The sequence below is a fragment of the Macaca mulatta genome, chromosome 10 (assembly GCF_049350105.2).
Source record: "Macaca mulatta isolate MMU2019108-1 chromosome 10, T2T-MMU8v2.0, whole genome shotgun sequence".
Classification (NCBI taxonomy): domain Eukaryota; kingdom Metazoa; phylum Chordata; class Mammalia; order Primates; family Cercopithecidae; genus Macaca; species Macaca mulatta.
The window spans coordinates 91,825,950-91,849,093 of record NC_133415.1 but is presented as its reverse complement, the minus strand read 5'-3'; the positions used below and the strand labels follow the sequence as shown (position 1 = coordinate 91,849,093).

The following is a 23,144-nucleotide window of genomic DNA, read 5'->3' as shown; positions in this document are numbered from 1 at the left end:
CGCTAAAATTGTTCTCCTCCCTATCCTCATCAGATTATCCCACTATCACCTCTTGGTTGAGGACCCCATTACACCACCCTTCTCCAGACCACTGCAATAGCTTTCTATGGCCTGCCTCCTCCAGTTTCTAAGTCACCTTATATCTCAATACAATCATTTACCTAAAGCTCAGCTTATCATGTTGTTCACTTGCTTGCAAACCCTACAAGGACACAACCACTTTGAATATCTTAGACATTATTTACTAAAGTTGAACACAGGATCCAGCAATGCTACTCTTAGGTAGAGCTCGGCAGGAGAATGTGCACGTATGTTCACCAAAGACAAGCACATGAATGTTCACAGCAGCACTATCCATAACTAAAAACTGGGAATGACTCAAATGTCAGTAACAATAGGAAAAATAAACAAACCACGGAATACTCACATAGTGGAATACTAACTAGCAGGGGTTAACATTACATTTCACATTTCTGTAAAGGGCCAGATGGTACATTTTTAGGTTCTGAGGATCGTAGGGTCTCTGTCAAAACTGTTCACCCTGTGTAGTAGCCTAAAAGCAGCCACCAGCAATATATCAACAAGTAGGTGTGGCTGTGTGCCAGTAAAGATTTCTCTACAAAACAGGCAGTGGGCTGCATCTGGCCCACTGGCTGTGACTTGCTGAACCCTGCTATGCAGCAATGAGAATGAACAAACTGCAACTAATTCAACAACAAGGAAGACTCACACATAATGTTGGACAAAAGAAGCTATATTACTCCTTTATAAAATTCCAAAAATAGGCAAAACTAATTTATGAGGTTAGTAGCCAGAATAAGAGCTACCTTTGTGTTCATGATTATAGGGGTAAGCAGAGAGGGCAGTTAGAGATCAGAACAGGACACAGAAGAAGAGTTCTTGGGGTTTTGGTAATGTTCTGTTTCTTGATCTGGGTGCTGGTAACACAGATGTATTCCACTTGCAGAAATGTATCAAGGTGTACAATTATGATATAGGTACTTTTCTACATATATTTCATACTTCAAGAAAATTAATATTAAAAAATGAAAGAAGAACCTGCAAAGTCTCTCAAGCTCAGTCAGCCTTCACTCTTCAAGTTAAGGTTCTTAAGGCACACTCTGAACTCACCCTACACTTCTCCACCCCAGTGTCTCTAACCACAATATTCACTGGCTTGGAATATCTTCTCAGTCAGCTCCCACTGATAATTCAAGGTCAAATTCAAATGCCAATTCCTTTACAAGGCCTTTCTTGATCTTTCTTTCTACTCCTATCCACACCACATAGGATTTTTCCTAGTAAGAAAGGGTTCTTCTCATTGCACTGCATAATTCTATAATAACCAATTTTTATTTACAACCATAGCAATATTCATTTTACCCAACCTCTTCAACTATAACTATTTAAGGATAAAAACTCTGTATTACACATCTTTGAATAAGTTTCCATTATAACTTTCAGAGGATAGCTATTCCATTACTATTTTGGAATTATAATAAATCAAAGACAAACTATTACTTTAGCACTCATCAAAGAAATTGTAAGCCCTAAAAGTTTAATTAAAAATATCTAGTTGAGGCCAGGCGCGGTGGCTCAAGCCTGTAATCCCAGCATTTTGGGAGGCTGAGATGGGCGGATCACGAGGTCAGAAGATCGAGACCATCCTGGCTAACACAGTGAAACCCCGTGTCTACTAAAAAATACAAAAAACTAGCCGGGCGAGGTGGCGGGCGCCTGTAGTCCCAGCTACTTGGGAGGCTGAGGCGGGAGAATGGCGTAAACCCGGGAGGCGGAGCTTGCAGTGAGCTGAGATCGCACCACCGCACTCCAGCCTGGGCGACAGAGCGAGACTCCGTCACAAAAAAAAAAAAAAAATCTAGTTGAAGTGAACATTTCCTGAGAGGAGATCTTAAAAATGTAAGTGATAATAAAAAGAGTTCTCAAGTTACAAAATCCTTCCAGCCAAATCGAAGTGTAAAGACACATATTAAATATGTACTCACCTGAGGAATCTGTGTGCTCTTCCCACATCCCGTTTCACCAACAATCACCACTGTCTGATAATTTTCTATCAAGTATAAAATATGATTCCTAAGCTGAAAAAGAATAACACACCTTGTAAAAAGCCATACATTGTCTCAAAAGACCTAAACAACAACGATATTGAAACATTACGAAATGAGCTGTTTTCAAAGGAAAGTAAATTTTAAATAGATCAAAATGTATTTCTAACTCTCAGGTACTGTTCCTCTCAGCATGAGCGAATACAACTGCAATCAAGTGTAACACCAAAATACATGCAGACACCCTTTAACATTTTCACTTATAAGAAATTATAGGCCGGGCGGGGTGGCTCATGCCTGTAATCCCAGCACTTTGGGAGGCCAAGCGGGGTAGATCACGAGGTCAGGAGTTCAAGACCAGCCTGGCCAAAATGGTGAAACCCCGTCTCTACTAAAAATACAAAAATTAGCTGGGCACGGTGGCAAGTGCCTGTAATCCCAGCTACTTGGGATGCTGAGGCAGAAGAATCGCTTGAACCCGGTGGGGGAAGGCTGCAGTGAGCAGACATCATGCCACTGCACTCCAGCCTGAGCAACAGAATAAGACTCTGTCTCAAAAAAATAAGAAAAGAAATTATAGACATACTACTACATACTACATGTGTACAAAGACATAAATACATGCATACTCACTGCAGAGTTGTTTATAATAGCCAAAAATTCAAACACCCTAAATGCTGATCAACAAAAGTTTGGTTAAATCAGTTATAAAATACTCCAATAATGGAGTAATTTGCAGTTATTAAGAAGAGGAAATATCTATTTGTACTGATATGGGATGATCTATAAGATATGTTAAGAAAAGGAAGTAAGATGTAGAACAGTGTGACTAATACACCAGTAATTGCATTTTTTTAAGAGCAAACACATATCTACTTGTTTAGTACTAGATTTATCTTTAACATCTTATAAGATCTCAACTGTACTTAAACTCTACTTTGCTTTATATCAATAACGTATACCCTTCTTACCATTTTAATTTTATCAACATTTCTCAACTCCTTGTTGCTTTTCTTTTTTTCTCATTTGCTGTTTCATTTATGTTATCTTTTAAGTACAGTTGGGAGACAAAGAATAGTCAAGAAAAGGCCAAAATTAATAAACAGTAATTTCCCTTGTACTTGAGCATTTATTACATGTCAGGTATCTTGCTAAATGCTCTGCATGAATGATCTCATCTGGTCCTCATAACAGTACTATGAGGTAGGTGCTCCTGTTAGTCCCACATCACAGATAAGGAAAAGCAGCTCAGAATGGAGAAGTGCTTCACCAAGCACATAAATGGTGAAGCTTGGGTGTGAACCCTGAAGTCTAGCTCCAGAGTCCAGACCCTTCATCACAGCTTAAACTGTGTTCCTCAGTGGTGAGAAAGCAATACTGAACCTACCATCTCATCTCCTGAGAGTCAGACCTGCTAACATTCATACATAGTGAATGAGTTAGTCACTTGAGGAAGAAACCCAGAGACAGTCAGTTCACATGTGACTAAAATATTGGGAGCCACATAAAATTCCAAGTAAGGCAATCTGGCTAAACTAAGAAGGCTGCTGTTGCCTATCTATTCGGAGAAAGAACACATTAATAGAAGAGGAATTATCAGGACAGTCTAGACAAAAGAACCCCCTGAGTATAAGAACTTGGCACCTTTTGGCTGCTCACACCTGTAATCCCAGCACTTTGGGAGGCCGAGGCAGGAGAACTGCTTGAGCCCAGGGGTTCGTGACCAGTCTGAGCAACATAGGAAGACCCTGTCTGATTTACTGATAGACAGAGAGAGAGATAGAGATAGAGAGAGACAGAGAGAGAGAGAACATGGCAACTTTCACCCAGCAACATCCAGGAGAAAGAAACAGACACAGGTGCTGGCAGCCACACCTACTCAGGTCATTCCAGAGGCATCCTGTGGAGCAGGGAGAATTCACCCCTCATCAGGGGCTGTATGACATTTCTGTAACCTGTCTTGGCTCTGTACTTCCAGATTACAATTGGACCTCCTACGTGGATGTGCCAACAGGAAGGAAGTGTATATATCAACTGTGTCCATCTGTAGTGGAGAACTATCGCTAGCCATAAATGAACACGTTCTGAATGAATTCTAGTTTGCACTTTGGTCTCCTGTAGCTGAGCACGCATCTATTTCATGAGCACTAATAAAACCGAGTGTCTGGATGTGCACTTGGTAAGTACTAACCATACCAAAATCCTGTCACTGTCTGAGGAAGTCAGAGTATTAACTGATGTCTTCAGCAGAAACAACCTCATATTCCCAAGTAAACTTGTTTAAAGGAGTATCTTCAAAAATAAAGCACGAGTTGGCCATATGTTGGTAATCTGTTATATAGAAAGTAACTGCTATTTTCTCTACTTTTCTGTATGTCTGAAATTGTCCGTAATTGAAAGAAATAACGGGGGGAAAAAAAAGTCATTCTAATTCTTCCAGTTTTCCAGTATGTACGATGCAACTGAAAAAATCTTAAGAACTCTCATGATTTGGCCGGGCGCGGTGGCTCAAGCCTGTAATCCCAGCACTTTGGGAGGCCTAGACGGGCGGATCACGAGGTCAGGAGATCGAGACCATCCTGGCTGACACGGTGAAACCCCGTCTCTACTAAAAAAAAAAATACAAAAACTTAGCCGAGCGAGGTGGCGGGCGCCTGTAGTCCCAGCTACTCGGGAGGCTGAGGCAGGAGAATGGCGTAAACCCGGGAGGCGGAGCTTGCAGTGAGCTGAGATCCGGCCAGTGCACTCCAGCCTGGGCGACAGAGTGAGACTCCGTCTCAAAAAAAAAAAAAAAAAAAAAGAACTCTCAAGATTTATACGGTTAACTAAAAATTACATAGTATGAAATCATCCCTTACGATAAGGGTTTCTCTGAGCTCACTCTGTTCTAGAAAGAGGACATCATTCCCTTCAGTGGTGAGCATAAAGCTAATGCAGACACACGATTCAAGCCCACAGATCAAACACGATTATTTGACGTACCTTGAATACTGGCAGCTTCTGCCTCTGCTGCTCTATGGAAAGGGCAGCATAAGGGTTGTAAACAACTGTTGTCCCAGAGTTTTCAGTCAGACTTTGTCTCTCTTCAGAGATGCTTACACCTGGCCCCTCTGTACCTGCAGCAGAAATGTTTTTTTCAGATTCTCTGATACAACGAACAGAAAAAGGTGTTAAGGTTACAAACTTTTGAAGAGGAAGATATACAAGAGAAGCAATACTTTTTATCTCAAACCACTCGAAGGTATTCAACTTTAACTTTATGAAAAGCATCTAGAAAAGTGCCTATGAGGAACCAAAAATCTTCCCTAAAAGCTTCACTACAGTGTCAAAAACAAACAAGATGGGGTCAGGTGCAGTGGCTCATGCCTGTAATCCTAGCACTTTGGGAGGCCGAGGCAGGCGGATTGCCTGAGCTCAGGGGTTCGAGACCAGTCTGGGCAACAAGGTGAAACCCCACCGGTACTACAGTACAAAAAATTAGCCAGGCATGGGGGTGTGCGCCTGTAGTCCCAGCTACTTGGGAGGCTGAGGCAGGAGAATTGCTTGAATCCAGGAGTCAGAGGTTGCAGCGAGCCAAGATCGCGCCACTGCACTCCAGTCTGGGTGACAGAGCAAGACTCTATCTCCAAAAAAAAAGAAAAAAGAAATGAGATGGCAGTCCCACTGGGCTCCAAACTGGCCACTCAGAACTGTATATTACAGAGCACAGTGTCTTTAGTTCTTGCCTCCATGTCCATGTTATTACTGAATTCTTAACGGAAGTGAAAGAAACCCAGTGGGAATTAGCTGAGGTAAAAGGATGAATCCTGTTACTGTAGGATGGCAATAAGGCTCAGAGATGACAGAAACTGGGCACTCAAAGCAGCCATGGCTTTCTCCTTCTCTCATCTTGGCACCTCTTGCAGGTTCCTTCCAGCCCCTTAGGTTGGCTACTCTACAGGAGCTGGAAACACGGCTGCCGGCAGTGCCAGGGTTCACGCTTACAACTCCTCTACCAAGCATCCATCATTCATCCAGCAAGGACCAGCAAGGCTGGACCGAGGGCCCACTCCACGCCAGGCACTGCTCTAAGCACTGGAAACACTACAGTGAACAATACAGATGCCAGTCCTACCCTCACGGAGCTCACTTGCTTTTTTAATTCTTCCTCTCCGTGGAAGGTAACTTAGTGCATGAAGTGGTCATAAGTGCTATGGAGAGAAATAAAGACACCATAAGGGGGACTGGGAGTCCCAGGTATGTGTTGTAATGGGGGGTGGGGGAAGGTTCTTTTACACTGGACAGGCATTGGACCTAGCTTAGGTCCAATCCCCACACCAATACAATCAACCGTGGCCAGTGGAATGTGATGCGGTAAATGACAGTCCCCATTGCAACCATGGAATTGGGAGTGGAGAGATGGGAAATGCTATTCCCAGAAACTGCCATGCTGGGCAGATTAAACAAGAGATCTTCACCCCAGCTTCTTGCTAAGAACAATGACAAACCGGTGCTCATGACGGTGAAGAAAGGGAAGCCATATCCCATCCTGAAAACCTGTTGAAGGTTCCATACAGTTTTAGCTCAAACAAAAAAAACCTCAGGCCGGGCGCGGTGGCTCAAGCCTGTAATCCCAGCACTTTGGGAGGCCGAGAAGGGCGGATCACGAGGTCAGGAGATTGAGACCATCCTGGCTAACACGGTGAAACCCCGTCTCTACTAAAAAATACAAAAAACTAGCCGGGCGAGGTGGCGGGCGCCTGTAGTCCCAGCTACTCGGGAGGCTGAGGCAGGAGAATGGCGTAAACCCGGGAGGCGGAGCTTGCAGTGAGCTGAGATCCGGCCACTGCACTCCAGCCTGGGCGACAGAGTGAGACTCCGTCTCAAAAAAAAAAAAAAAAAACACAACTCAGGACAAATCTAAGTTTAAATTGTGTGATCAGCTTCTATAACTTTTCATGCTGATTTGCTGCTGTAACCCTAGGACAGAACTAGGAGTAATAAGTAAATGACACAGGGTTCAGAATTCAACTCAATGTAAGGAAGAAATTTCTAAAAGGTCACACCGTTCAGCACTGGAGTATGCTGCCTTGTAAATGAATAAAAATCCTCCCTAGATCAAACACATGCTATACAGCCTCCTGCTGGGGCACTACAGTGACAATAACCAATAACTACCATTTCCTAGGTCTTCTGAAGTCAGAATCTGTGATGCTATGTGAAAACACAGGAGCTTTGTAACAAGAATACTCAGCTCAGTGACTTACTTTTACACTTTTTAGGGTTCTCAGATTGCTTCAACAATCTGATAAAGGCTATGAACTCCCTCTCCTAAAAAACACACCAGAATTTACCAGAACATAAAATTCTGGGGGTCCATAGACCCCCTAGAGCTAAGTTTAGAATCACTGACCCTTTAGATCTCTGACCCTCTTCCATTTACTTCCAGGAACACGGTTGTGTTTCAGAGGTTCAAGACTGCCAAAAATCAGGTAAGTGGGACAGTTATGTTGCTTTTGCCAAAATGTTGACCTTCCTTTCAACAAGAGAAAAGATGGAACAGGATCTGGAACAATGCCTGTCCTCAAAAAGGCGGGCTTCCTTTCCTTTCTTTTCTTCCCTTCTTGTCACTACATCTTAATAATTCCTTGAATTGTTACCCAAGAAAACAATTACAAAGAATACCTTATGCTCTTCTGCTGTGTTTTTGTGCCGAATTCCTGCCTTTTCATACCATGTTTTAAACCTTCATATCCTCTCTGGAATATTTAATATTTCAACGTGTCTTTTGTACTACTACATTCCTCCCTTGTCTCTAACCTACAGCCCAATCCATCTCTTCTGTTAGAAGCTCTTTTTTTTGGAGATGGAGTCTTTGTCGCTCAGGCTGGAGTGGAATGGCAAGATGCCGGCTCACTGCAACTTCCGCCTTCAGGGTTCAAGCGATTCTCCTGCCTGGGTATCCCGAGTAGCTGGGATTACAGGTACGCACCACAACGCGCAGCTAATTTTGTAATTTTAGTAGAGACAGGGCCTCACCATATTAGCCAGGCTGCTCTCAAACTCCCAAGCTCAGGTGATCCACCTACCTCAGCCTCCCAAAGTGCTAGTGTATTATAGGCGTGAGCCACCGTGCCCAGCCTAGCTCTTTTATAAGAACAGCTATGTCAGCTGATAAACAATGTATCTTCTCCTCATAAAAGACTTCCTTCAACCAAACCAGAACATCAGGGCTGCTTTCCCTCTATAAACACCTCTCCGTGGCTGCCTATGATTGATCTTTACTTGAGAGTACGCTCTATGCTTAAGGGAGCAACACCTTTATAACTTTTGCAAACTATGAACATCTTCATTTCTCTATCTTAACAAGGCTGATATCCAAAATCCCACATTCCCTTTAACTCGGTTTTTAAAAATTTGAATGGTAACCCATTAGTGGGTTATGAAATCAACATAGTATGTCATACCAGCACTTTTTAAATAATGAAATAGAATAGACAGCATCAGAGCACATTCCAGAAAGGAATACTGTTTATGAACAACTTTTTTTGGTTGTATATGTGTGCTAGATCACAACACAATATATTCCTTACTGTGGGTCAAGTCAAAAAAAGCTTAAAAGCTATTGTTGTAAAGTTTTTGTCAAGCACATGGTCAACAATCATGAAATATTTATCAAATGGGCAAACGAAAATGGGCAGGCCCTTCTGATCCACATGTACTTGCAAATTAAGTAAAAGATTTTTGTAGAAAACTCTCAGGCCAGTCATACAAGGCCCTTAAGTCACACTCCTAAGGTAGAGACCACACTTAAGGTCCCTGGACATGCTATTGTTACAATGTTTTAAATCGTTCATTTAAAACAACACATAACATTTTCCCATTCAGATCTGGGTATCAGGCTTCTTAGGAAAAAAAAAGATTGGGCAACTCTGAACCCATATGATAACAATTAGGTGAACCCGAGTACAGCTCCCTATTTTAGAAAGCATATGTAAGCTCTACTGTAGATCTCCACCGTACACATCTATCCAGTGTATGCACCCTCTGCACACTCTGTGACTAGGAGTCACGGGCTCACGCCTACAGGATATATTCATGATTCCAATGTCTAGCTTTATATCCAGCTTCAACCACCTCCCTGACTTTCGCCTTGCATTTCCCACAACCTACTTCACATCTTGAATTTCCTCACTAAAATAAGAGTATTATTGTCATCACAGAGATACTGTGACTGTTTAATAAGATGTATAAATGAAAGTGTTAAGGGCCCAATAACTGTGTACTAAAGCTATTTCCATGTCAACTAATAACAACACAATTTACCTAGACCAATGGTTCCCAAATTTTAATGCATGCTGGAATTCCTTAGAGACTTTAAAAAACACTGATGCCTGCCTCTTAGCCCTCCAAAGTTGTAATTTATTGGTGTGGGGTGCAACTGGACATCAGGACTTTTCAGAGCTTCCCAAGTGATTCAACTATAAAGCAAAATTAGAGAATCACTAACCTAGACAGTCACCCAACCCAGAAATCTGAGTCATTATTGACTTCATCTTCTCTCACATCTTCCTCTAAAATGTCTCTCCAACAGGCCCCTACTCTAAGCTCCCAGGTCAGAATTAAGGTGTTTTTTTTTTTTTAATTTTTTTATTTTTTTTTGAGACGGAGTCTTGCTCTGTCGCCCAGGCTGGAGTGCAGTGGCATGATCTCAGCTCACTGCAAGCTCTGCCTCCCAGGTTCACGCCATTCTCCTGCCTCAGCCTCCCAAGTAGCTGGGAAAACCCGGCTCATTTTTTTGTATTTGTAGTAGAGACGGGGTTTCACCATGTTAGCCAGGATGGTATCGATCTCCTGACCTCATGATCCGCCCGCCTCGGCCTCCCAAAGCGCTGGGATTACATGCCAGAGCCACCGCGCCCAGCCAAATTAAGGTTTTTAACATCCCTCCTGGATTTCAGTAGTACCTTCTCTGTTATCTTTCTAAAGTAAACCTGATTTGTCCCTGCTTAAAAACAGTGAAGTCGGGCCGGGCCGGTGGCTCATGCCTATAATCCCAACACTTTGGGAGGCCGAGGTGGGTGGATCATGGGGTCAAGAGATCGAGACCATCCTGGCCAACATGGTGAAACTCTGTCTCTACTAAAAATATAAAAATTAGCTAGGTGTGGTGGCACACACCTGTAGTCCCAGCTACTCAGGAGGCTGAGGCAGAGAATCGCTTGAACCCGAGTGGTGGAGGTTGCAGTGAGCCAAGATTATGCCACTGCACTCCAGCCTGGATGGCTGAGCCAGACTCCGTCTCAAAAAAAAGAAATAAAGAAAGAAAAGAAAGAAAAGAAAAGAAAAGAAAAGAAAAAAACAGTGAAGTCTAAATGTTTTAACTTGTCATGAAGACCTTTCACAATGAGGCCCCTACCTACTTTTCTAGCTTCATCTCCTGTCATACCCCAAAATATACCCTAGCACTTAACACCATCACACTGCTCTGTTATTTTGGCTTTCTGGACATTCTAAAGGCACAAATTCCATTCTGCCGTTGTTCATGCTGCACCCTTTGCTTTGAGTTCCATTTCTCTATGAAACAAAACCTCTTTCATCCTTTAATGTTCACTCCAAAAATACCACCTTAATGAAGTATTTCTTATCCATACATTCAACTTTCCCTCTCTCTTCCATATCCATATAATTATAATAGTAACCTATCTAGTGCCAAGATCCTTTTGTGTGTTATTTTCATTTAATCCTCACAACACCACTTTGGGTAGGTATTACACCCAATTTACGGATGGAGTAACTGAGACTTTAAGAATTTAAGAGACTATCAAGTCATCAACTTAGTAAGTGACAGACACAATGGGCACTGCAGTCTGACTCTAGAGCTCATCTTTACCACCACCTTACTCTGCCTCATTGTAAAATCTCTTCTAGAGGACATCTTACTTTATATTCAATTAAGAGAGAGAGCAAAACTTGAGAGCAGAGCCCTGAGCATCTATATTTGTCTCCTGAACACAGGATTAGGTTTTCAATAAGTGTACCCTCAATGGATGAACTAAATAATGAAATAGAACTCTTATAGTAATTCCACGTTCTTTAGCCAAAATAGTACTCTGGTCTGATTTCAAACGGTTCATTCAGTTCTTTACTATACCTAACACTTTCACCTGTTACTAAAAGTGTGAACAAATTAAAAGTATTCATTACTTAGTAAGTTCCTAGTTTTTGGATGCAAGTAAAACTCAGGATGGATAATTGGCTGATGACTTGAAATGCTGAATCATAAAACTGTCAAGTGACAAACTACAAATTTTTAAAAAGCATTAAACACATCTCTTGCTTGGGTTTATCTCTCACATCAACATATGCATGGTCAGAATTTCAGGGAACCACTGAAAAATTAAAAGCTTTGCTTATATTACATTCTTGGTGTCATTTCATTTTTGCTGCAATATACTTTGCACATCCAGACCTGCAGGGGTGCAGGTGGTGTAAAAAAATCAAGCTGGTAGCTATAATTGAAAAACTTTTGTTTTTTTACAAGAAACTGACTGCAGAGAGGAAGTAATGCATCTAGTATGGTCTGGCATATACACATTCAATAAAAACCTGATTAATGAGTAAATATCAAGACAAAACAAGCAAAGCATTTTGTGATTGTGATTCGTGTTAGTTTGTAAGACAGGAAGTGGCTGGCAGCCAATATGAAGGAGTGTTCCCTTTTCTAGTAGACATTCGGAGTGGACAACAATTATCCTACAAGAAAATAACACACTCTCCCTTTTTTTGAGCATTTATTCTAAGTCTGACAACGCGTTGTGCTGGTCTTCTAAGCCCACAGGATGGAAGTTATTGTTCTGCCCACTTTACAGGCAAAGAGGTCATGGCTCAGAGGCGTTAAGTTACTCGCCCAAGGTCACTCTACTACTACAAGGCAGAGACGAAAATTCGAATCCGGACAGTCTGACTCCATAACTTGGGCTTGCAAGCCCTGAGCAGCGAGCAGCATTGTCTGTCGGGCCCCAACGCAATCCCAGCGCGATAACGAGACACGAGGGGGAGCTTTAGTATTCCCCATCTCGCGGGGTGGGCAGGACAAGCATCAGTAGCGAGGAAGACGAGGCCCGAGGAGGCTGGACCACTTTAACAAGGTCACACAGAGTTTCTGCTCACGCTCGGGGAGCACCCCCGAATCCCTTGGGACCACTGGGGCGCCTGAGCCAGAGTCCCCACCCGCACAGAGGCGGCAGCGCCCAGTTCGCCGAGGTCAGGCCTGCGAGCAGGTCTGCTGGACCCAGGGCGCCGGTCACGGCGCCAAGACCGAAGTCAGGCCGCCGCATCTGCCCAGCGTTCCACCAAAGGCCTTACCGGGTCGCCAGAACTTCACCGGTCCCACGGGCGCAGCCATGCTGGGGTAAAAGGTCACGAGGCTGGCTCCACCCCACCGCCGTGCGCTAGGCCCCCAGGGCCCGAGGGGCGTGGCCCCCGAAGAGCCGCTGCCCAGGCGCATCGGGCCGTGTGACGGCCACGCCCCCATGGCTACCGCCCCCGTCTGAACCACGTGACCCGCCGCCCTGTTCGGCGAGCGCACCAACCCCGCCCCCGAGCCCACGTGACCCTGCTCAGCCATTTTTGGAGAAAAAGGCGCGCTCCTCTGCTTCTCTTTTTAACGTGGAGAGTCGGTGATGCAGGTGACCTAGGAGCGTGGCGTGGCCTGGATGGCGGCTGCACACTTGGAAAGAACAGGCTTTGGGAGAGGACTGCTGGCCCGAAAGTGGAACCTTGCACGCAGTGGGCGTTGAAGCAGTGCTTTCTGGATTAAATAGGAAATACTGATGTTACCAGCTACCCCAACTTGGCGACTTCTGTTTTATTCTCAATTTCAAATTGAAGGGTAGTAATAGGAAGTACCTCGTGGGTTGGATTTATCAGTAAATATTGGGCGCCTGCTGTGGGCCCAGGTACTGCGGCACAGTGCCACAAATAAAACAATGTGAAATGATACGGAAGTCTTCAGGGACCATGAGGAAAAAACGGAAAACCGGACTGGGGGTGGGGTGGAGCGAATGGGTTGGAAGAAGAGACTAAAAATGGATACATAAATTAAGGTAGTCCACTAACTCAGTGCTTCCTCCAATTTGATGCCCTTGAGTCAAATGCTTGTTAAAAACACAGATTCTAGGCCTCGATCCAATTCTTAATCGATGTCCTGGAGCATAGCCTGGGAACCTGCATTTTAAGAAGCTCCTGAATTCTTAGGATTAACAAATTTGGGAAAGACTAATCCATCCGAGGAAAGGTGAGGTCAAAGAAAAAAAAATTACAGTAATCGAAAGGAGCGCTAAGGAGGGGTGATGAGCGCAAGTGGAAGAAATGACTTTCTAGGTAGGCAACTAATTGGAAGTGAGAGGCTTCAGAATCTATGCATTTTTAAAGCTGTGAAGAAAATTTTGAATTCTTTGAAATAAGTGGCATCATTACGGCAAGAGCAAGGGCTTTTGTGGACAGCTAGTCCAGATTTGGAATCCTAACTTTGCCATTTCCTAGCTCCTAGTTGTCATTTAATTTTAGTTGTAAATGAGGTTTAAAGAGGTATTAAATGAGATAACATGTAAAGTACCTAACACTGCAAAACTTAGCAGGCACTGAATCAATGTTAGCTCTCATTACCTCAACTCAAACAGAGCAAATCCACCAGGGGGAAAAATCTGAATTTACTTGCATAGGTTCATTTAACAAATAATCTCCTTTTATTTATTTTTATAGTAATTAATATAGGGACTCAATACCTGTTAATCCCTCTGCCTAGAATTCTCCATCCATCCTTTAAATTATCCCTTAAAGGGCCAGCTCTAAATTATTTATCCAACTTAAACATTCCTCTTGTAGTCTAGGAACCTGTATTCTCGCTTTTGTGAGAAAAGTGACCTATAGTTTACCTGCCGCCACTATCACACAGGGAACTTACTGAGGACGAGGACCATGTCACTTTTGTAGCCCAATAACAAGTGCCTGTTGAGTAACGTATGGATAAACATCATGCTTTAGGCTTAGTTTTAGTTGACCTGTAGTTCACCTGCCGCCACTATTACACAGGGAAATTACTGAGGACGAGGACCATGTCACATTCACATTCGTAGCCCAATAACAAGTGCCTAATGAGTAATGTATAGATAAACATCATGCTTTAGGTTTAGTTTTAGTTCTTCATGACATTGATTTTTCCTTGTTTTATTTTTGTCTTATTTTTACTAACAGCCCAATATGGAAACCAAGGTTTATACATGAATATAAGGCAAAATGAAATAAATGCCACTTTTTAAGATTATTTCATAGGCCGGGCGCGGTGGCTCAAGCCTGTAATCCCAGCACTTTGGGAGGCCGAGACGGGCGGATCACGAGGTCGGGAGATCGAGACCATCCTGGCTAATACGGTGAAACCCCGTCTCTACTAAAAAAATACAAACTAGCCGGGCGAGGTGGTGGGCGCCTGTAGTCCCAGCTACTCGGGAGGCTGAGGCAGGAGAATGGTGTGAACCCGGGAGGCGGAGCTTGCAGTGAGCTGAGATCCGGCCACTGCACTCCAGCCTGGGCGACAGATCGAGACTCCGTCTCAAAAAAAAAAAAAAAAAAAAAAAGATTATTTCATGGCCTGGCACGGTGGCTCACACCTGTAATCCCAGCATTTTGGGAGGCCGAGGCAGGCAGATCAACTGAGGTAAGAGTTCAAGACCAGCCTGGCCAACATGGTGAAATTCCATCTCTACTAGAAATACAAAAAAAGTAGCCGGGTGTGGTGATAGGCACCTGTAATCCCAGCCACTTGGGAGGATGAGGCAGGAGAATCGCTTGAACACGGAAGGCAGAGGTTGCAATGAGCAGAGATCCGCCACTGCGCTCCAGCCTGGGTGACAGAGTGAGACTCCTCAAAAAATATAAAAAATAAAATAACTTCCCTATTTTATCTATTACTCATATAATGAAACCTTCCTGTTTATGAAGATACAGTAAATCGGCCATGCCTGTATTATTGGATCATAATCTTTTTTCTTTTTCAGATGGAGTCTTGCTCTGTTGCCTAGGCTGGCGTGCTGTGGTGAGATCTCATCTCACTGCAACCTCCCCACCCCCGGGTTCAAGTGATTCTCTTGCCTCAGCCTCCTGAGTAGCTGGGACTACAGGCATGCACCACCACGCCCGGCTAATTTTTGTATTTTTAGTAGAGACGGAGTTTCCCCGTGTTGGCCAGGCTGGTCTCGTGGATCATAATCTTAAAGCTGGAGGAGACCATACTTAACACCTCGCTTGAATTTCTTGTCTTACAGGAAACTGAGGTACATGAAAGTTAAAAGGACTTGGTCAGAATCAATGAGTTAATTTAGTATCAGAACTAAAACTAGAACTCGGGCTTTCTAATTCCCAGGCCAGTGTTTGCTCAACCACATGGGCCTTTTAAAATCATTAGAGCTACACTCTCCTAGAAGAAAATTAGTTCATCTGCCTTAGAAAGTTCTCAAAGTCCAACTCTCCTCAAGGGGTTATTTTGCCTACACAGACTTCTGTTAGAGAAAACACTTAAGTAGTAACCTACATGTTGATGTTGTGGTTTTATTTCCACAAATTAGGAATGGTCTCAATAGATTCTTAGTCTTCCTAATTATTTTCAAAAAGAATGGGCTAAAATAACAGCCCTAAAATTAAAACTGATATTTCTTGAGATGGCATCCAGAATTTATTTAGTTCATTGCCAACAATTCCATAAAAGTGTAATCATTTTGTTACATAAAGATGTATTTTGCAGCTTCCAAATGATAAGCTTTCCAGAAAGATAATGTTCCTCAAAATCATGTTACGATATGGAAGTTTTTCTGTGCCTATGATAAAGGGTATTTTTTGCTTTGAAATATTTCCAGACTAAACGTATTGACCATGTTCAGGAAGGCATAGAATTTAGGGTTTTCATTTTTATATCAGTTAAGACGTGTATGGATATAAGTGATAGAAAATCCAACCCAACCTCTCAAGCAGAAATGGCTCATGTAAACTAAAAAGTCTGGCTGGGCACAGTGGCTCACCCCTATAATCCCAGCACTTTGGGAGGCTGAGGCGGGTAGATCACCTGAGGTCAGGAGTTCAAGACCATCTTGGCCAACATGGTGAAAGTCCGTCTCTACTAATAATACCAAAAAAATTAGCCAGGCATGGTGGTGCACGCCTATAATCCCAGCTACTCGGGAGGCTGAGGCAGGAGAATTGCTTGAACCTGGGAGTCAGAAGTTGCAGTAAGCTGAGATCACACCATTGCTCTCCAGCCTGGGCGACAAGAGTGAAACTCTGTCTCCAAAAAAAAAATAAAAAAAAAAAATAAGGCTGGGCGCGGTGGCTCATGCCTGTAATCCCAGCACTTTGGGAGGCCGAGGTGGGCGGATCACGAGGTCAGGAGATCCAGACCATCCTGGCTAACACGGTGAAACCCCGTCTCTACTGAAAATACAAAAAAAAAAATTAGCCGGGCGTGGTAGCCGCACCTGTAGTCCCAGCTACTCGGGAGGCTGAGGCAGGAGAATGGCGTGAACCTGGGAGGCGGAGCTTGCAGTGAGCCGAGATCGCACGGCTGCACTCCAGCCTGGGCACAGAGCGAGACTCTGTCTCAAAAAAAATAAAATAAAATAAAATAAAAATAAAATAAAAAGTCCAAGAGTAGTTCTGACTTGAGATGCAGCTGCATCAGGATTCTTTCTGATCATATTGATCCACCTTTTGCTGATTCAGGTGTAACATGGTAACGAAGTGGCCATGCCAGTTTTAGCCACCACATCCTCTTAAGCATTAAACCTCTTTCCAAAATTCCTTGGCAAAGTATTCCTGACAGGACATGTATCCATCCCTAAATCAATCACTAAGCCAGGGAATCTAATGTACTAATTGACTTAGGCCTTGGTCCCACGTTCCACATCCAGGGTCAGGTTAGGTCAGCTTCAGCAGAACCACGTGGACTGACAGTTGGGAACAGAAGGGTTCCCCAGAGGGAAATCTGAGGGTGAGATTACCAGAGGATGAATGATTGAATGAATGAAGCAAAAATAATAGATGTCCATTACAACCACCCATGTATCCACTTGCTACAACTGTTAGCTTCCTAAGAAAAACACTAACTGCCCTTTGGTTGCCACCATCAAGCTAGGTGAGAGGCAGCCATCCCCCAGACTGAAAAGTGGTGGTCCTTTGCAGAATTGCTTTACTAAATTGCATTGTATCAGGATTTTTCTGAGAGTCTAAGGTGCAGTCTTCCACAACTTGTTGTAACATATGTAAACCTGTCTGGTTTGTTGGTTTGCACACAAATGATCACGTTCACACAGTTATTAGCATAAGCACAAGTGCTGATGCAACTTCAAAGATTTGGGTACAGAGTTGTGGAAAGATCCACTGGAAAGGATTCAGCAACCAGAGGAGCCTCTGTCTCTTTGGCCTGAGGGACACACAATTCCGTGAAGTTGGGTGAATTGGGGACGGCCTCCTTAGGTCTGCAAGGTGCTTTCTATATAGGATGACTATATACTTTAATGTTCAAACTGGGACACTTTTGAGAATAAAAGGAGGTGTTAGCCAGATGGGACCTGGGGATAAGAGGCACCAACTGGAACTCTGCCAGGCAAACTGGGGCATACATCTAGGTGTGTGTGTAAACTTAGCCTAACAATGTTGATCTAAACATATTCAACATAAGGTATGTATTCCATGCTCACAGAATACACCTGAATACATTCACCTCATTTATTGCTTCAGACAACTGCCCCTGCAGAGTTCAGGGTACGGGCATGCCTCAGAGTATCTGTCATTGTTTATTATCGGAATGTGATTACCAGAATGTCATTTTTATAAGTATCATTTTTAGAAAAAGATCCTTGAAAGAAATTCTTATCTTAGTGCCCAGGACAATTTTGTTGTTTTAGAGATAGGGTCTCACTCTGTCACCCAGGCTGGAGGGCAGTGGTGCCATCACAGCTTACTACTGCCTCGTCCTTCCTGGCTCAAGCCATTCTCCCGCCTCAGCCCTCCAAATACCTAGGACTACAGGCACATGCCACCATGGGGAATAATTGTCCTTTCTGTATCTGGATTTACTTTAATCTTCAGGACACTGCGAATGGTGTATCTGACCAGGTTTCTCTGTCTTCACTATTGGAAAGCTTAAACGTGTGGCCTCATGAAGTAGGTGTGTATGTCATGGTGTGCTCTTCAAGCCTCATTCCAGACTCCACTTTGCATCCCTCACTCTTGGGTTTCCTTCATGTAACTTTTCATTTACACAGCCTTGTACCCTAGCTTTTCTTGTTAGTCACTTTAAGTCCTATAAATAAATGACAGATAGTCACCAGCCCAACTGCCTACAGAGGTGGAGGTGGGGTGGCCAGCCACCTTTTCAGTTGATTCCTTTAAGTTTAATAGGAGAATGTCAACCCTGCATGGATCAACCTCTAATTCAAACAAACCATCAGGGGGAAAAAAAATTAGACAACTAAATTTAAACACTTTATTTGATAAGTTTTTATCAAAGTTGTTTAGGTGTGACAGTGGTAGAGTGGTTATGTTTTCTTTTTTGTTGTTTTTTGAAATGGAGTCTCGGTCTGTCACCCAGGCTGGAGTGCTCACCACCACCTCCACATACCAGGTTCATACCATTCTCCTGCCTCAGCCTCCCGAGTAGCTGGGACTACAGGCACACACCACCATGCCTGGCTAATTTTTGTATTTTTAGTAAAGACGGGGTTCACTATGTTGGCCAGGCTGGTCTTGAACTCCTGACCTCGTGATCCGCCCACCTCGGCCTCTCAAAGTGCTGGGATTACAGGCATGAGCTGCCACGCCTGGCCCTGGTTATGTTTTCTAAAACAGTTACGTTTTAGATATATATGCTGAAATATTTACAGCTAAGTCTGCGATGGCCAAATCTGACAGTAGACAGAGGAATATAATTTTCTCCCAGGGAGGGATAACAAATATTTTTGAACTACATAGGCTGCCACACTCACCCCCGGCTCCCCTGAGAGTGGAACCAGTAATCAGCATTTTAAATGCAAGCACCCAAGCACCCCAAGACTGATGCAGGTGGTCCTCAGATCTCACTTTGAAAAACTCTGCCCTATAAATGATACTTTCTGGACTTGACTCCAGAAAAACTTTGCTTACTCTGAGAGACTGAGTCATTTTCTTGGGACTCCATGTATCTCTTGCTCTTATTTCTAATTGTTGGCCACACTCTCAGAGAATAAAGATTTTGAGTCCTGCTCCACAAAAAGAGCACTCTGTGGTCAGGTAAGTTTGTGGTAGGCCATATACCTGCCCTGCTCTGAGAAATTCACTGTGATCATTACTTCAGAGCTCTGAATCGTCCTGCATTAAAGAACCTTGTTTAAATTTATTTGGCCCGGTTTCTCACACTAAACACAGAACCTTTGTTATGTAATCCTATTAATAGTTCCCTAGAACATTGAGTTAAAATTTCAAACTACATTAAAATACATTATCACAAGCTGGGTGCAGTAGCTCATGCCTGTAATCCCAGCACTTTGAGGGACTGAGGCAAGAGGATCACTTGAGCCCAGGAGTTTAAGAGCAGCCTAGGCACCATAGTGAGACCCCACCTTTGCAAAAAAAAAACAAAAAAGTGAGCTGTGATTGTGCCACTGAGCTCCAGCCTGAGCAACAGAATGAGACTGTTTGAAAAACAAACAAAAAGAATTATTACAGATTAGGACTTTGTACTTACATTTGTTAATGAGGCTGTTTTAATTTTCCATTCACCATTGCAGTAACTGCCCTTTCTCAAGGTACACTCTCTCCTGCCTCCATACTCCATGTAAAGAAATAGTCAGCTGCGGGGCTTTTTATCCCAGCTGAGAGGAACCTGCAGCCAGTGTGGCTGGCTGGTTTTGCCATTAGCGGGGACCTTTCCTGAGGACGGCGTACGGAGTGTGGGGAATGAAGGATGGCAACACGCCATGCGTTAGAAGCTGTTTTGGTAGATCTCAGTGGCACACTTCACATTGAAGATGCAGCTGTGCCAGGCGCACAGGAAGCTCTTAAAAGGTTACGTGGTGCTTCTGTAATCGTTAGGTTTGTGACCAATACGACCAAAGAGAGCAAGCAAGACCTGTTGCAAAGGTTGAGAAAATTGGAATTTGATATCTCTGAAAATGAAATATTCACATCTCTGACTGCAGCCAGAAGTTTACTAAAGCAGAAACAAGTCAGACCCATGCTGCTAGTTGATGATCGGGCACTACCTGATTTCAAAGGAATACAAACAAGTGATCCTAATGCTGTGGTCATAGGATTGGCACCAGAACATTTTCATTATCAAATTCTGAATCAAGCATTCTGGTTACTCCTGGATGGAGCACCTCTGATAGCAATCCACAAAGCCAGGTATTACAAGAGGAAAGATGGCTTAGCCCTGGGGCCTGGACCATTTGTGACTGCTTTAGAGTATGCCACAGATACCAAAGCCACAGTCGTGGAGAAACCCGAGACGTTCTTTTTGGAAGCATTGCGAGGCACTGGCTGTGAACCTGAGGAGGCTGTCATGATAGGAGATGATTGCAGGGATGATGTTGGTGGGGCTCAGGATGTTGGCATGCTGGGCATCTTAGTAAAGACTGGGAAATACTGAGCATCAGATGAAGAAAAAATTAATCCACCTCCTTACTTAACTTATGAGAGTTTCCCTCATGCTGTGGACCACATTCTGCAGCACCTGTTGTGAAGCAATGTGTGCGTCTGAAGCAACTTGAAACGCAGCTTCTTATTGTCTGGAATGAATCCCTGACCAACTCAGTGCCAGCATCGGTAGACACACACCAGTCAGTGCTGATCGCTTTTTAACCCTCTTTTGTTGTGCATTAATTAGAAAGAAAGGTATTGAATTGCGGCCAGCCAGTAAGCCTTGCTAATCTCTTTTGTTTTGTAACTGAAGATGAGACCCAAAGAAAGGGAAAGCTGAGATTTTGTGCCATTCCTTTTAAAATATTCATCAGGTTAGGCAGGGCTGGGAGGGAGAAGCTACCACAGGGAAGAGTGTTCTCTGCTGTCTCCTCACTGGAAAACAGGGAGGGAGGATTTGACTGTGAAGAAAGTTGAATGGTGGTTTTTAAATTATAAAGTAATGTATTAAAAGGTACATTAGGCTGTAGTTCTAGTACTGAGTTCAACTGTGAAATCCATCAGATGTGCCAAATGGAGAAGACAGAAAGTAACAAAGAGAATTGTCCTTTAGCCCAAGTGATACAGTGAATTTGCTTTAATAGATGTTGAAAACTAAATTTTCTACTGTATTCCCAGCATGGGTGACTTCTTTTTCTCTTCATTAGCCAGAGATGACTAATTTAAATTTAGAACCAGAATTTAATTTAAAATAATACTTCCATTAATAACCTATTCATTGCAGATACCTATTATACTGTGTAGCAGTTGTTTTGGAAATTTTATGTAAAATTAAAACTATCAGTATTTTACAGATGTTTTAATTAGACATTGTTATTAACAGGAACAGTGCAGAAACTGGAATCAAGCCTTGTAATGTCTTATAGACCATGCATTTTTGAAGTTAGTGTCCACTAGGGTCCTATTAACTGTACATTTGCAAGATTTCATTATTTTTGCCACTGACACTATGGGAAAAAATTTTTAGAAGCTATTGGGACAGATTCAAGCTTTTATGTACTTGGTTACTACAGCTGTAAAATGAAATCTCGTCTTGTAGCATGGATTATTCCTCTCATGTTAAACCCACCAAAATGAAGGGGACTAAATAGGTAATGATTTTCCTAGTGCATTTGCATACTGTGACAACCCTGGGCCTTGCAACAGTTTTACAGGGCTCTTGGGCATTGAGTTATGAGGATGTAATTGTACATCATTGTAGTGTTCACCTTATTGAAGCTCACTCTGATGTTAATGAGCTTCGGGTTTTGATGCTTGTTTAGAGATCAGCAGTCTTGGATGGGAGGGAACAAAGCTAAATAAATCGTAGTTTGGTGAAAAAAAAAAAAAGAAATAGTCGTATAACAGAGTACTGCACTTAGAATCTAGAAACCTGTGTTTAAATTCTTGTGTCACCATTTACAAGCCATGCCATCTTGAATATGCTACTTAATCAGAGCCTCAGTTTCATCTGAAAATTGGAAATAACAGCTATCTAACCTGCATAGCTCTCTGCTACATTGCTGCAAAGATCAAAGATGACACATATGAAGTGACCTAAGTCTGCAAGATGATTTCAAGTAACAATATGTTTACTCGAGGCTTAGCTCAGAGTTGTTTCTAAGCAGACATGGATCAATTTCCTTACTTTTGCTTTACAGCCACAGATTACAGCACTAACCCAGTAAATAACCTGACCACCATAAGGGAGTCCTGGCATAGGCGTGAGTGTAGGGGCACTCATGATCCAAGTGCATCAGCAGTTTATGTGGCAGATGCCTTCCCCTGCTGTAGATCTTGTTTGCTGTAGCTAAGTCAGGAGAGGGAGGAAGCCATCATTTAACTCCCTTCCCTTTTGTCTGTCCATGAGAATGAGACAAAAACAGGATTCCACAGCCATACCAATCCTGATTAGCAGGGTGTAGAAACCAGTTACATTGCCTGCCACTGGACCAGGAAACCTGGATAATTGTCAGTGTCCTCTTTTGCCCCTACTCTAGGATATTAGATTGTAAATCACTGTCAATACACCCAGCTGATGAAATGAGGCCCATGGGGCCACCAGAGTTAATATTGGGAATGAATATAGGAACATACACTAAGGCCTCCTTTGGTAGACAAGCAGAGTACCAACGTGCCAAGGACCTACCGAAATAGCTCAGGCTTCTTCTTCAAAAAGAGAAAAGGCAGAGCATGTGCAAAGGCCTGCTATTTCTGGCCAGTTTCCTCACTCAAACTATACGGTAACATCAACATTCATGATGCTAACGAAGGTTAAGTGGATCTATTTTCCCTTCTATAGTTTGGATCATCTATTTCTTCCTCACCCTGACACTATGTTAAAAACCTTCAGATATAGATACCTATATACTTTTATCTATTAGATGCATTTAT

At 43.1% G+C, this 23,144-nt stretch overlaps 1 protein-coding gene and 1 pseudogene across 7 annotated transcripts in view; one reads left to right on the top strand and one right to left on the bottom strand.

Annotated features, from left to right (window-relative positions):
- Nucleotides 1–12,477, bottom strand: part of DHX35 (DEAH-box helicase 35) — a 91,742-nt gene extending 79,265 nt beyond the window's left edge. For 6 of the 7 annotated variants that reach the window (XR_001447509.3, XR_013399939.1, XR_013399941.1 and 3 more), the window contains exons 1-3: nucleotides 12,414–12,477; nucleotides 5,049–5,182; nucleotides 2,007–2,099 (exon numbers count right to left, since the gene is read on the bottom strand). Coding sequence is in view for 3 of the 7 variants with exons in the window: in XM_028828414.2 (XP_028684247.2) it covers nucleotides 2,007–2,099; nucleotides 5,049–5,182; nucleotides 12,414–12,453 (267 nt within the window). In the remaining 4 variants the exon portion in view is untranslated. The remainder of the gene's footprint in view (nucleotides 1–2,006; nucleotides 2,100–5,048; nucleotides 5,183–12,413) is intronic. The other variant, XM_077951809.1, reaches the window with a different exon arrangement.
- Nucleotides 12,478–19,972: 7,495 nt separating this feature from the next.
- LOC697818 (haloacid dehalogenase-like hydrolase domain-containing protein 2 pseudogene) lies at nucleotides 19,973–20,857 on the top strand (annotated as a pseudogene).
- Nucleotides 20,858–23,144: the final 2,287 nt, after the last annotated feature.